This window comes from Macrobrachium rosenbergii, chromosome 36, assembly GCF_040412425.1.
Source record: "Macrobrachium rosenbergii isolate ZJJX-2024 chromosome 36, ASM4041242v1, whole genome shotgun sequence".
Taxonomy (NCBI): Eukaryota; Metazoa; Arthropoda; class Malacostraca; order Decapoda; family Palaemonidae; genus Macrobrachium; species Macrobrachium rosenbergii.
Genome location: NC_089776.1, coordinates 19,508,179 through 19,521,590, shown reverse-complemented (window position 1 = coordinate 19,521,590; position 13,412 = coordinate 19,508,179). Strand labels below are relative to the sequence as shown.

At 35.6% G+C, this 13,412-nt stretch overlaps 1 protein-coding gene across 2 annotated transcripts in view; it reads right to left on the bottom strand.

Moving 5' to 3' along the window:
- Positions 1–1,536: 1,536 nt before the first annotated feature.
- LOC136856487 (gamma-interferon-inducible lysosomal thiol reductase-like) overlaps positions 1,537–13,412 on the bottom strand; it is a 20,389-nt gene continuing 8,513 nt past the window's right edge. The window contains exons 2-5 of one of the 2 annotated variants that reach the window (XM_067134348.1): positions 9,924–10,079; positions 5,598–5,774; positions 3,198–3,344; positions 1,537–2,105 (exon numbers count right to left, since the gene is read on the bottom strand). In XM_067134348.1, the coding sequence (XP_066990449.1) occupies positions 1,980–2,105; positions 3,198–3,344; positions 5,598–5,774; positions 9,924–10,079 (606 nt within the window). In that variant the 3' untranslated portion in view covers positions 1,537–1,979. The remainder of the gene's footprint in view (positions 2,106–3,197; positions 3,345–5,597; positions 5,775–9,923; positions 10,080–13,412) is intronic. The other variant, XM_067134349.1, reaches the window with a different exon arrangement.

The window sequence follows — 13,412 nt, the reverse complement described above, 5'->3', positions numbered from 1 at the left end:
TTACACCATTTATAACTTTTTTAATTTAACCTTCTGCAATAAATAAAAAAACAGAAAACAATACTTTACATTAACATTGTCATATATTCTTTTAATTCCACCCCTTCCCTAATTTGATCAGACTGCAGGGACCTCTGATACCTAAGTGTGAAAGAATAACAAGCCTTTGCTTACAATAAGGATCTGTCCCTCCTTTTGAATTGTTGCTCCATCACACTCTTCGACATGCAGTATCTTGCTCTAGAAAACTCTTAACTCCTGTATTGTGGCATTTAAAAAAGTGATTTTTCTTACCCTTACTATTATGCTTGCGAGATGAAAAGTAATTGTGATCTCTCAGTGAATTTATGTTAATAGGAACTTGGGAAATTTTATCACTGCCGTTGCACAAAATCCTGTCTACTAAGCTACTTATGTTTAGTTGCTTTCATGTTCAAACTGCTTTATAGCTTTGTATAAGACCTGATAGTGGGTCTTTTACCCTGTTACATGCAGTGTTTCACAGGGGATAGCTTTCTTAATAAACTTTTCTCGAAGCTGCTAGTTACCTGTAGAAACGAATTTTTTCTTCCTACTTGCTTTTAAACAATACTATCTCCAGTATTCCTTAAACTTTTCAGCATGAATATTGAGCATGAATATTGCTTTAAAAATGACTTGACCCTTCTCAGTGGCAAATTTCAATGCATGTCTTAATGGCAAAGACTAAGTCCATTTCGATGTGGATTTCTGTAAGATTTCCATGCAGCTGTTTACATATTTTAGGTATATATTAAATTCTAGTATATTCTGGTCGGATTTTATTACAGGTGTTTCGTTGTCATGGCAGTTTATTACTCCATGATTTTCTGTTAAAACATTTATGGCCTGGTTCAAAGGTGTTGCAGCTGGTTGGTTGGTTTAGATGAAGCTGGCTTTGTTTCAGCGTGTGGTGAGAAGTTGCAATGGACCTCTGAACTCTGTTCAACCCGGTAAAAACAGTTGGCGTTGCTTTAACAGTATGACTGACAAGCTACAGGGAAATTTTTGTTTGTGTTTTGAGACTGTAATGAAATGCAGTGTTCGTCCCAACAGCCTTACGTAAAAATTCAGTTACTTTAACTGCGTCACAGTCTCTTTCTGTAATTAGATGTGCAAATGATTTTACATCATTACTTTTACTCAGGGTACAATTGTAGACCCAGTAAAATCCAGACTTATCGGTTCAACCGAGACACACATAAGCTGTTACTCAGACAAGTAAATACTGTTGCATAGAATCCAGTGTAATAAAACTAAAGTCAAATTGCATTTTTGATATTAGTATGGGTCTATACAAAATGGATAACCGGATTGTGAAGGGTATTCTTCAACAATTAAAAATTATGTGACTACTTTTTTTTAGCCGCTTTGTGTTTAGGATCACTTTCCAGCTAAGTGCAATTTCTTTTGGTTATGGATTTGTTGTTTGGTTAACTATGCTGTAGCTTATTCCTTTTGAATTCTTTCCACTTTGTACTGTGCCTTGAGGAATTGTATATTAAATAAACAAAATCGTTAGGTACTGATGCCTTTTATTATGTGTGTGTTTAAATTATTGATATAATTTAGTATGAAACCTGTTGTCCACCAGTAATTTGATATCTTTTGAACTGCAGGGTAGTTTAAGGGTTTATTATATCAATTCAACATAGAAGCTCGGATCATTAAATTCATCCAGGATTATCTCACACGATAGCTTTGCACAGCAGTGTCCTACACAGCTAAAGCCATTGCTCATTCAGGTTGCAAACAAAAAATCTTTATCCCTCCACTAATTCTTGCTTTATTCAAAATTGTCTTCAGGTCAAAATTATGTTCATCAGTGTTTGACCAATTTGAAGTTGTTCAAACAATACAAAAACTGAGAGGATAGTCAAGATGCATCTAGTGTCTTGGGGGTGATAGGACACTGCGACAAACCCAAGGCACATGACTCATCTCGAGGCTCCCTTGCACCATTACTCGTCCTCTGGCACACTCGCATCATGGTCTTCACAAGATTCTGGTGTCGTTCCTGTATACATCTCGCAAACGATTCGTTTTAGGTCACTTTTACACTCTTCCGTTTGCTCCAGACTGAAATTCTGCAACATAAAATAACGAAGACGAAGAATATGATGAGTAAGGAACCGCACGTAGCATTTCAGACTAATTTCGTCAAAACAAAACAATAAAATAAAATAGATATGTTGAAACCATAGCCTATCAAGGTCATATTTACTTTAAAATAAACCCTCAACACTTAATGACTCGTTAGTCGAAGGGAAATAGTTTCATTCCACCATCAGGCCACTCTATGGGAAATTCTGTTAGGGGCAAACACAGTTTATATATAAACACGAAAAGCGTTTCAAATTGCAGAACATTATGAAACTAGGCCAAGGTAGCACAAGAATTCCTAGATAATTGCCAAGTTTCCATGCAATCAATTGTGTTTCCATCGCTGATGGCGATCTTCGGAATAATACACTTGTGCTTCCATCACTGATGGAATAATATATAATCTTCAGAATAATATATAATCTTAGCCTGCTTTTGAAAAATATCTGTATTCAACTAAACGCTGCTGGACTGAGAAAATTCATGGAAACTAATATCCCTGGCAAGGCCATGCAAAATTAATGCTACCATTACTTATCAAACTGTGTTCACATTTAGCACCTCAACAGAATGAATTGCATAATCATACGCTTTGTCTGGTTACACTTGTATTATAAAATAGACAATGGATCAAAGAGTAGCCGACTGGAGTTTGTATTGACATAGCTAACAAAAGCAATGATCAGTAATACTGTTATTGTTTGTAAAAAGTACATTGTCAAGATCAGATAAGATATATGTTAAGGAAGGAAAACTGAAATAATCAGCCACAGCATATGGACAAAATATAACTAAGTTCAACTGAAGCAGATGGACACAAAATTAACACTAGTAGAGGAGCCCTCCTTCATTCCATAATCTTTGCTGAATAAACTGCGCATATGATTAGCAGCGATACAAGTGACAATAAATTCCTCAATCAAATTCAGAATACATAAAGTTTCAGAAGCACTGATTACGATGTACGCACACCACATGCTACATATAATGTATGAAACGCCAACTGGATCAGGGTCATTTTGTAATGGGCAAAACTATAATAAATACAAAAAGAAAACATTCTAAGCTGGACTCACATCATTGACAATGATCCATGGAACAAAATATAACTCTGTCTCAAGGTTATCTTGCTGGACGGCAATTTCGTGAAGCAGATTCTGACCCTCTGTCGAATTCAAACACTTCTTGATTGGGTCCCATTCCACGCCGATCGAAGCCGCGCACTGCAGTTTCAAAGAAAAAATAAATGTTAGTTGGTAAAAACTTTCAGGAGACAGGGAATTTTTGTTAGGTCTAACTGGGAAAGAAGTTCACCAATTTCAACTGATCCAAATTGATTTCGGGAGGACCTGGATGTTCCACTGCTGATTCCAAATCCTTCATTGTCAAAAGTCTAAACTAGATAAAGAAGATGTTTTGCATAATTACTTCAGAGTTGATAATTCAGCTTCCTTAAACCTTCAATCAGGTTTAACTCATTTGTGCTTTTGTCGCCCATGTATGCAATGTGAGCACACGAGTTCAAGATGTTTCAGAGATTAAACCTAAGTAAGAAATTGCTGGTTTATCTTTTATTTGTGTTGTGCGATTATTAATAAAGTTAGTGATTACATTATATTTAGAATGTTCTTTGACACTGGAAAGTTCATTTAATACTTTTATGAAACATTTATAGCATCTATATTGAAAACTGTTGTGGACTCTAAAAATATAATCACCATTTGGTGCTTATTGAATATCTCTGTTAGTTTGCTGAGCTGCGGAATTTATTTGATTTCCTTCTTCATTTACTTCTATCATATTCATTTAATTTTTTCCCCAGGTTTAAACGCTGGAGGTTAAAATAATTTATTCCCAGTCTTGGATTATTAAAGATTAAAGTTATTTTTTCTGTTTACAGGAGACTCGGATTTAATTTTTCCCTTTACTTCTCGGGGATGGTGTTCTGTCATCTTCGGTTTTTTCCTAATTTTGTTTTTATGGTTACCTTTAGCTCGTCAAATCTAGGTTTGTTTTTTCTGTTTGGTAGTGAAATACCATCGAGAGACCTTTCATGAGATGTTTTATTACGATTTTCTTCCATGCTTATCTTTGTAGTATCCTCGCATTGTAAGATATTAAAGACCACATATATTTTCGATTATTTTTTCCAGTAGATTATTAGCTTGTTATATTATCTGGAATTACTAGTTTATTATTATTCTCTCTGTTGTTTCTTCCATTTTTTTGATCAATTATCATTAAATATATAAATTTTTTGGATGGGTCATCCAAAACCCATTGCTTTCATTGGTAATTTTGCTTCCTTAGTGATCTTTCCCCTCTCTTGCAACAGCCTATATAGTTCTTCATTGGAGGGGTGGGTAGAGATCTCGGCTAGCACGTTGTTGGCCCAGCGTTCGACTCTCCGACCGGCCAATGAAGAATTAGAGGAATTTATTTCTGGTGATAGAAATTCATTTCTCGTCATAATGTGGTTCGGATTCCACAATAAGCTGTAGGTCCCTTTGCTAGGTAACCAGTTGGTTCTTAGCCACGTAAAATAAATCTAATCCTTCGGGCCAGCCCTAGGAGAGCTGTTAATCAGCTCAGTGGTCTGGTTAAACTAAGGTATACTTAACTTTTTCTTTACCCTATACATAGTGTGAACAGACTTTAGATCTTGCCTGACAGTTCTCCCCACTCTTGATACATTTGAGTGCTTCACTAATCCACTTGGTTGCGTCTTGATTCGTGGTTTCCATAATTAAGGTCCTTGAGGCATTTTTCTTTGTGTGTATACCTCGCAGCATATACAGTGGCATAGTAAAGTTTGTCTATTAAACTTTTCACCATCTCTATTGATTGAATGATGTACTTTGTGTCATGTTATGTAAAGCTGCCAGTTAAGATTTAAGTAGTTGAGTTGAAGTTGTTTGTATAAACTACTCATTGTCTCTTGTGTGTCTGAAAGACATTTCTTCTGGTAACCATCTTGATAACTAAGAACCTTGATCAATTTTGGTTCCAGAAAATGGAGACGTTGATTTTATAAAATTCATCCAGGTGTTGTTCCTTACGTGCCAAAAGGCTGCATTGAAAGAACGGACGAACACCTCTCTTGCTGGGGGCCATCCCTAGTGCACCGGTGGGGGTCGTTAAAGCACTTTGGGGCAGGGCTGGATATCAGACTTTCATATTGCTCGACCACCTTGGCTACTCGAATTCTACGAGTGAGGAATCGCGTCATCAGCTAATGATCAGTCCTGACACAGTATAAAAAAAAAAAAAAAAAAAAAACGGTAAACGTTAATAAAGTCTAACTAAATAAGTTTAGTGCCAAGTTGATTCAGTTCTAAGTAGCTACTCTCTGAATCTCCTTGCTGCAAACAAGTTGCTGGGAGGAATCTGGGTGGGGTTGTGGATAGCAACCCAGACAAAATTTTCCATACATTTTACTGTAAACCATAAACTAAAGATAGAAAGATTACACTCACAGTGGGTCCAGAATCCGCTGGAGCAGGCGATTCCAGAAGACACTTGACGAAATTCATTTCCAGCCCAATATCCTTAAAGTTTTCTTTAGCGCATGCGTGGATCATATTAGCCTTACACTCGTATTCCTCATGCTGACACTTGAATGTCCAACCTTCGGTTTCTACATTTGAAGCGTACTGTAAAATGTATATAAATTGAGGAAAGATTAATAAAATTCATTGTTTTTTGTTATCCCACTGAACAATCTACTTTTTTAAACGATGTAAACAATATATTGCTTCCTTGTCCAAGTTATGGTGATCACTTAGTGCAATTTTGAGAAACTAGTTTACCCATTCTCAGAAATGACCTTCTTAATATAGTGGCTATAAGTGGTATTTCTCTTTAAAGTTGAAATTTTTTATTAATGCAAATATAAACTAGAGAACATTCTAGATTTACTGAAATAATGTCAGATCCTTACTCTGTCCTTAACAGAATGAGAGAAAAAGATAAAAGCTTCTTAAAAAATCTACCAGAGACTGGCAGAAACCAGTTTTATATTTCTTTGGAATAATAATAATAATAATAATAATAATAATAATAATAATAATAATAATAATAATAATAATAATAAAATAATAATAATAAAAAGCTATTCGACACAGAAATCTCCTGCCTGACCGTATCGTGAAATTGTTCGAAAACTATTGCTCGAAAACAATTATTCGAAAACAATTACTCGAAAAACAGTTAATCGAATGGGAATTTCTCGAAAGAAAATGATTCGAATGTACAATTGTTCGAAGTGAAATTATTCGAAATGAACAAGAGCCAGTGTTACAGATACGTTATCGGCATCGGAGAAAGACAGAAAAAGCCAGCTGCTCGTGCAGCTGAGAAATCCAATATTTCCTTGTAATAGCTCTACACATATCCTTCAAAGATGGCCAAATGTATTGAGAGTGAAAAAGGGAAGCCATGCTCAAAATTGGTTTCCCATTTGTGAAAGATAAGCAAGTTGAAACCAAAATGTATTGGAAAGCATACGTAAAATAAGTCTAATCCTTCGGGTCAGCCCCAGGAGAGCTGTTAATCAGCTCAGTGGTCTGGTTAAACTAAGGTATACTTAACTTGGAAAGCATCGTATTGTAAAAGCCGCGCAATAACTAATAACGGTGAAGTGATTAAAGTTTCTCGTGAACATAATCATTCTGGTGATTCCGTAAACGTCCAAGTGCGTAGTTTCATGAACAGAGTAAAACAAGATGCTAAATAAACCCGTGATTCCCCTCATTATGTCATTTCTGCTGGTGTCTTGCAATTAAGTGAAAGCGTAGAGCAAATTTTACCAGCAATAAGCTCTATAAAAAGGACTATTCACAATGTAAGACAAAAGGAGAGATTCGGCTTAGCTAATCCCATTCACAGAAGAGAAATTGTTTTCACCAATGAACGGACACTAGTAAAGGGGAGCAATTTTTCCTATGTGATTCAGGCCCTCATTTTCCCAACTCAGAATAATTTAAGTATACTCGCGTCAACTGAACATTTACAAGTGGATGGAACATCTAGAACTGTACCTCAACTATTTGAACAGTTATATACAGTACATGCTATTAAGAATAACTTTACCATTGCGATAGTTTATGCCTTCTAGATAAGAGGGTTGACGCTTATAAAAATTGTTTGCTCAAATTAAATCTAGTGTTACAAGTTACGACTGTAACGGCAGATTTTGAAGCTTGCCACTATAACCGCTGTTAAAAGAATTCAACAAAGCTTCGCATTATGGATGTCTTTTTCACTTAGGTCAGTGCCTGTATCGAAAAATTTGCGATTGTAGTCTTAAGGTAAATTATGATACCGAATCCGAGTTTGCGTTAAGCATTCGAATGTTGTTAGTCCTAGCCTTTGTCCCCGTAGATAAAGTGACTGAATCATTTGAGACTTGATTAGATTCATATCCTCCAATAGTGAATCCTATTCTGGAGAGAGTCAATGCTGGTTTACCAAGAACTAATAACTCCCTTGAAGGATTGCATAGGGCTTTTTACACCAAGTGTCATTCCATCATCCCACAGCATGGAAATTTTTAGACGCTCTTAGAAGAGAACAGAACTTGCAAGAATTTTTTTATTAAGAAAATATACATTTACAATTTTTACAATTTGTAATATTGTATATACTCCATAATATATTTACATAAATAAAATTAGTTATTAAAGTATATTCACTATATTACAATTTTTACTATTCATCTAAATATGTTTTTAAATTACGAACATATTGACTCGTGAATACTTTTTGAACAGAAGTTTTAAATCCTATTTTACATTGAAAGTATTGACCATTCTACTTTTTATCCATTTAAGTAATTGCGGGTCAGTACTTATAAATCCTAAGTATCTTCCCATCCATATCCCTGCTGTAAAATCAGATATCAGGACCATTGCCGTATTTTCATCCTTTTTTGAGTCTGCATCAAAATCTGACTTTAAAATCCTAAACCTATTACTTGTTTTCAGTTTACAACATTTATTCAGTAAGTCAAAAAGCCAAGAAATTCATATTGCAAAAGTAAATAGAGCAGGTTGCCCAAATATCAAGAGTGCCAAGAAATATCGCAAAGCAAATGAAATATTTCAGGAATGAGTGACATCCTTTAACGAGTACTCTTCAGTAGTTGAGTATTTACGCGCAGCGTCATGTAACTTAACTTTATAAGGAAATGTTGTTTTTTTAATCATTGCATTTTTTTTTATAAAGATATGTGCATTTCCAATAATTATCATTTGTGTACTAGATTTTCAATTTTTTCATTTTTGTTTAAATAAAGAATTTTGAATTTCGAATAATTATCATTTCGTATAATTGTCCTTTCGAATAATTTTCGTTCAAAAAATTTTCCATTCTAATAAATGTTTTTCGAATAATAGTTTTCGAATAATTGTTTTCGCACCACAGTGTTCACATCATCCTGGCTGACGACCCATTCAGTGGGTTTTAGTAGAATGAATTGCAAATATTTATCTTATTTACTTATTTGTTCTTACATAGGAGTCTCTGCAATGGCGAGAAACGCTTTGAAACATTAGTTTTTCCATCCTGATTCCATTGTGTATTTGTGTTCCATGTTTCTAACTTGTTAAAATTATTCAGAGTCAAGGCCTAGCGAAGAATGAAAATAATTTAAACACCTTATATATAAAGTGAGGAATTATAACAATCGTTCGAAGTAACCAAGGGTGCGTTGTGTTTATGTGGTCGTACTCATATTTACAAAACATCATCCCACTTGTTAGTTTAAGTCGAAAATAATGGATAACTTATCGATACCCCTCTCCCTCTCTCTTCTCTCTCTCTCTCTCTCTTTGTAGTTTTATATTTTGCCTTCGGTAATCGCGTGAATTAGAAAGGGAGAGGTGAACTAACATGCTAATGTTCCACATTTAAAAAAAAAAAAGTATTTTTTGATGAGAGTCGCAATTTTCTGTGCTATAGCTTTCGGGTTTGAAAGCTATTTTCGGTATTTTCGGACAGGAGGGAAAACAGTACTTTAAAGCCTTTAATTCATGTAGAGAAATGGTATAACAGCGGTCAACTGGCTAACTTAGCCTAAGTGTGTTTACGAGTATGGCAGCTGTTATACTTCGAAATTTCCTCTTCATGCATTCATTCTCTGGTAGAAAGCTCACTGAGCCTCACTCACACTTGTCTCTCCCTACACTGAACTTCGAATGTAATCATTTAGCTAAATGGCCACGTTGTCAGTGAATGCATCCAGGAAAATTCAAATTAAACGACCACGCTCCGTACTTTGTTACATTATAAGGCAAATTCCTTTCAACGTCAGTAAAAACATAAGGGAGAAGAGAAACGGCGGATTTTAACCTTCGGTCCACAAGAAACTAAAAGCAACTACGCTGAAGTAAATCTAATGGAATGAACTCAGAATGCATAACAAACCTGATTATCGCCAGAGGTTTTATTATTTCTATCTTGCAAAAATACCTTTTCTTGGGTATGCGGCCTTTGAATTTCATATAATTGCGACGTTATTTCATTCTCTCAGTTGAAAGTTTCCACTGGTTCCTCCCGATTAGCCCAACAACTTGAACGAGAATCTGTTTACTTTTGTGGGTCGGGTAATTAGAAATTTATAACACGAATAAATCATTCTCTCTTAGAACAAAAGACGAAGACTAGGATACCAATAAAAGAAACTGTACCAAGACACAAGAAAAGATGTTAGCATGTAGACAAATAGATTGCACGTTTTGTAAATCAATATTCAGTTTATACGAATCTTGCAACTGAAATCCTACATAATCACCCATTCTTACCTTTGCATTTCCAAAAGGGAACATTTCCACGTCCATGATATCCTGAAGATCATGCCATGTTGGGTAGAGCTGCTGAGAGACGAATTCTTGGCAGTATTTACAGTAAGTCTCGTAGAATAATTGTATCTTGACAGGTGGTGCATCTCCGGCGAAGGTCTGTAAGACAGGTAGATTTTAGTAGCCTTTGTGCACACGCACACACACATATATATATATATATCAACTAGCGACGTTTACCAACTATGTATGTGTTTTTAATAGCCTCAGTGACGTCTTTAACTTCTCAACTTCCTCACATTTTTCGGATGAGCTTGTTACCACCAGCCTATAATATATCTGAGCTGGGGACATAAAATGCAAATTTGTTACCACGTCGTCGCTGGAACCTCATTTGTAATGAAGAACCCTGCCACAGAATATGAAAATTTCTTTATTTACTCCTTGTTCCGATACGGTACGAAAAATACGAGACAATAAGACGTCATTGTGGTTATTAAGTATATAATTTATATATACTGTATATATATATATATATATGTATATTATTATAAATATTCCCTGTTCGACCTCTCTTCCTTGATTTAATAGAAATATTTAAAAAAAAAGCTTTCTCTTTGTAAAATAAGAGGGCATTCTAGAGAGGGGAGCAAGGGAGCAGGGTTGTTTTTTCAAAAGAACCAACCGTCAGAAGGGGATAGGAAGTTTTGTTTAGGGGCATATCCGACAGGGCAGGTTTTGCTAGGACCACCCTTAGCTAGATTGTACCTTAAGCTCACTTTTCTATGACCTTTGTACTGGCGAGTTTTTTGTCATTTTTCAGATGCTACCTGCGACCAAGCCAAGGCGGTTTGGGGAGGAGTTTTGAAGCGAGCACCCACTCCATTTGACCCAGCTTGACCGAGTCTTGAGGCATCCTCCAGGGAGAGTGCACGCAGGTCGGCGTCTCTCATAGCCCCCTTGTTATTCTCCCCTTTTTTTTGAACAGCCAGGGAAATTGCCATTTCAATGGACCCACGGCTTCTGATGCAATTTATCACTGCATTGTCTATTCCAGCTGTAAGACTGAAGATGACAATTACTCCCAGTTCTCTTTCCTTATCTCACTCTATAATTTCATGTTTCAAGTTTCCCTCTCTTAATCATTCACTGACTAAGGAAAATCCTAGTAAAACCATATCCCATTTATGGAGCCAAATATATGAAGTACAATTATTGTTGCCTAGTGAAATTGCATAAATTATCCTTCATGGTGTTAAAGTAATATTCTTGATCTAAGAATCATCCCTTGCGGTCAATTAATGATAAGTGAGAGGTCTTTGATATAGGAATGTTATCTAGATACGTCTCTTCCAGAATTGGGCACGCCTTGGAACCTGGCCAGAATCTTGTTTGGAGAAGAATTAGCATCCCAAGATCCTCAATTCACATGCTTGAAATTGCTTATAGGCGTGTCACAAGAGGCCCCAGCCACTGTGTTATTCACTAATTTATGTTGAAATATCTTGTGTCCAAAGTGGGACGAAGTTGGAGCTGTTATTAACTCCCGTAAGAACCATTCATATTGTACTTTGTTGAAACTAGTTGTCTGAGTAATGTTGTTGATTTAGTTTATGTGTTCATAATAAATCGATATATTCAGTAATCTAGTCTCAACTGGCGACCAGTCTAATTATGTTAATTATCTGTCTTTTTTTTTTTTAGGAAACTTTCAGCCTTAATTGATAGGATTACGTGGGTCTTAGGTTAAGCAAGGCAATATAAATAAGTAAAATTAATAATTAAACTCATCAGGTTAATGACCCAAATATATATATAATATATATATATATATATATATATATATATATATATATATATATATATATATATATATATATATATATATATATATATATATATATATATATATATATATATATATATATGACTAATCACCGTATTCATATACAATCATCAAACGTCCTTTAATATCAATTCACTCTACCTCGAAGTAATATATTTTCATATATGTTACCGAAGGGGAATTTTTAGTTGATAATAAGTCCACTTATTATCAACTAAATCCCATATCGGTATACACGGGACAATGGACTTAATATCAACTAAAATTTCATTCAGTAACATATATAAAATATATTACTATATATATTAAAGGACGTTTGTATATTATATATATATATATATATATATATATATATATATATATATATATATATATATATATATTCTATTATTCTTTTTCTCTGTATCTTTTCCCACTTCCATGTTGGGTCGATGTTTCTAACAGCTTTCCCCAACCTGGCTCGGTCAAACACGTCGTCCTCTGACAATTGTTTGTCTCTCAGATCTTCTCTAACTACATCCATCCACCTTCGCTTTGGTCTTCCTCTTGCTCTCCTACCAGGCACCTCCATCTGCATCTCTTTCCTCCCTACGTATGTCTCATCCCTACACATCATATGGCCATACCACTGCAGTCGTCTTTCCTGGCCCTTCTTTGATAGTTCTACAACTTTAGTAATTCCTCTTATTCTTTCATTTTTGATCTTGTCCATTTTTGTTACTCCACACATCCACCTGAGCATTTTCATCTCTACCGCATCCCATTTCTTCTCTTGCACTCTCTTTACCGGCCATGTTTCTGCTCCATACATCAAGCTGGTCTCACTACTGTCTTATACACTCTTCCTTTAACCTTTATATTGATTCTGCTGTCGCACAAGACACCTGACATCTTACTCCAATTTTTCCATCCAGCCTGCACTCTGTGTGTTATCTCTACATCCAAACTTCCATCATCAGCCACTGTTGAACCAAGATACTTAAATTTTTATATTCGGTTCAACCTTGTCCCTTCCATACTAATCTCGGAGTCTTGATCTTCATTAAAACTTAGGTATTCAGTCTTCTTCCTACTGATTTTTAAACCTCTGTCTTCCAGTACCCTCACCCATTGCTCTAGTTTTGACTCCACTACCGCTCTGTTGGGTCTGCACTAGGGGGATTGATCTCTTATTCCTTGAAATAGCATATCCATTATCAGGTCAAAAAGATATGGACTTAAAGCAGATCCCTGATGTAAACCAACTCTTACTGGTATCCATTCAATTAACCTAACACTGCTTTTAACCTGCGTTTTTCCTCCTTCATACATATCTTTGGATCAACCACACATACTTCTCCGATGTTCCCTTTACTTGCATGCACCTCCAAACCTCTTGGCGTGAACTCTCCCGTATGCCTTTTCCAGATAAATGAATACTATGTGCTGTTCTTCCTGCTTTTCCCGGTGTTTTTCCATCATCTGTCGGAGAGCAAACACTGCATCAGTCGTTCCTCTTCCTGGCATGAAACCAAACTGTTCTTCACCTACAGATGTTTCTTCTCTAATTCTTTGATCCATTATTCTTTCCCAGATTTTCATGGTATGAGAAATTAACTTTATTCCTCTGTAGTTTGCACTATCCTGGGTGTCACCCTTCTCTTTAT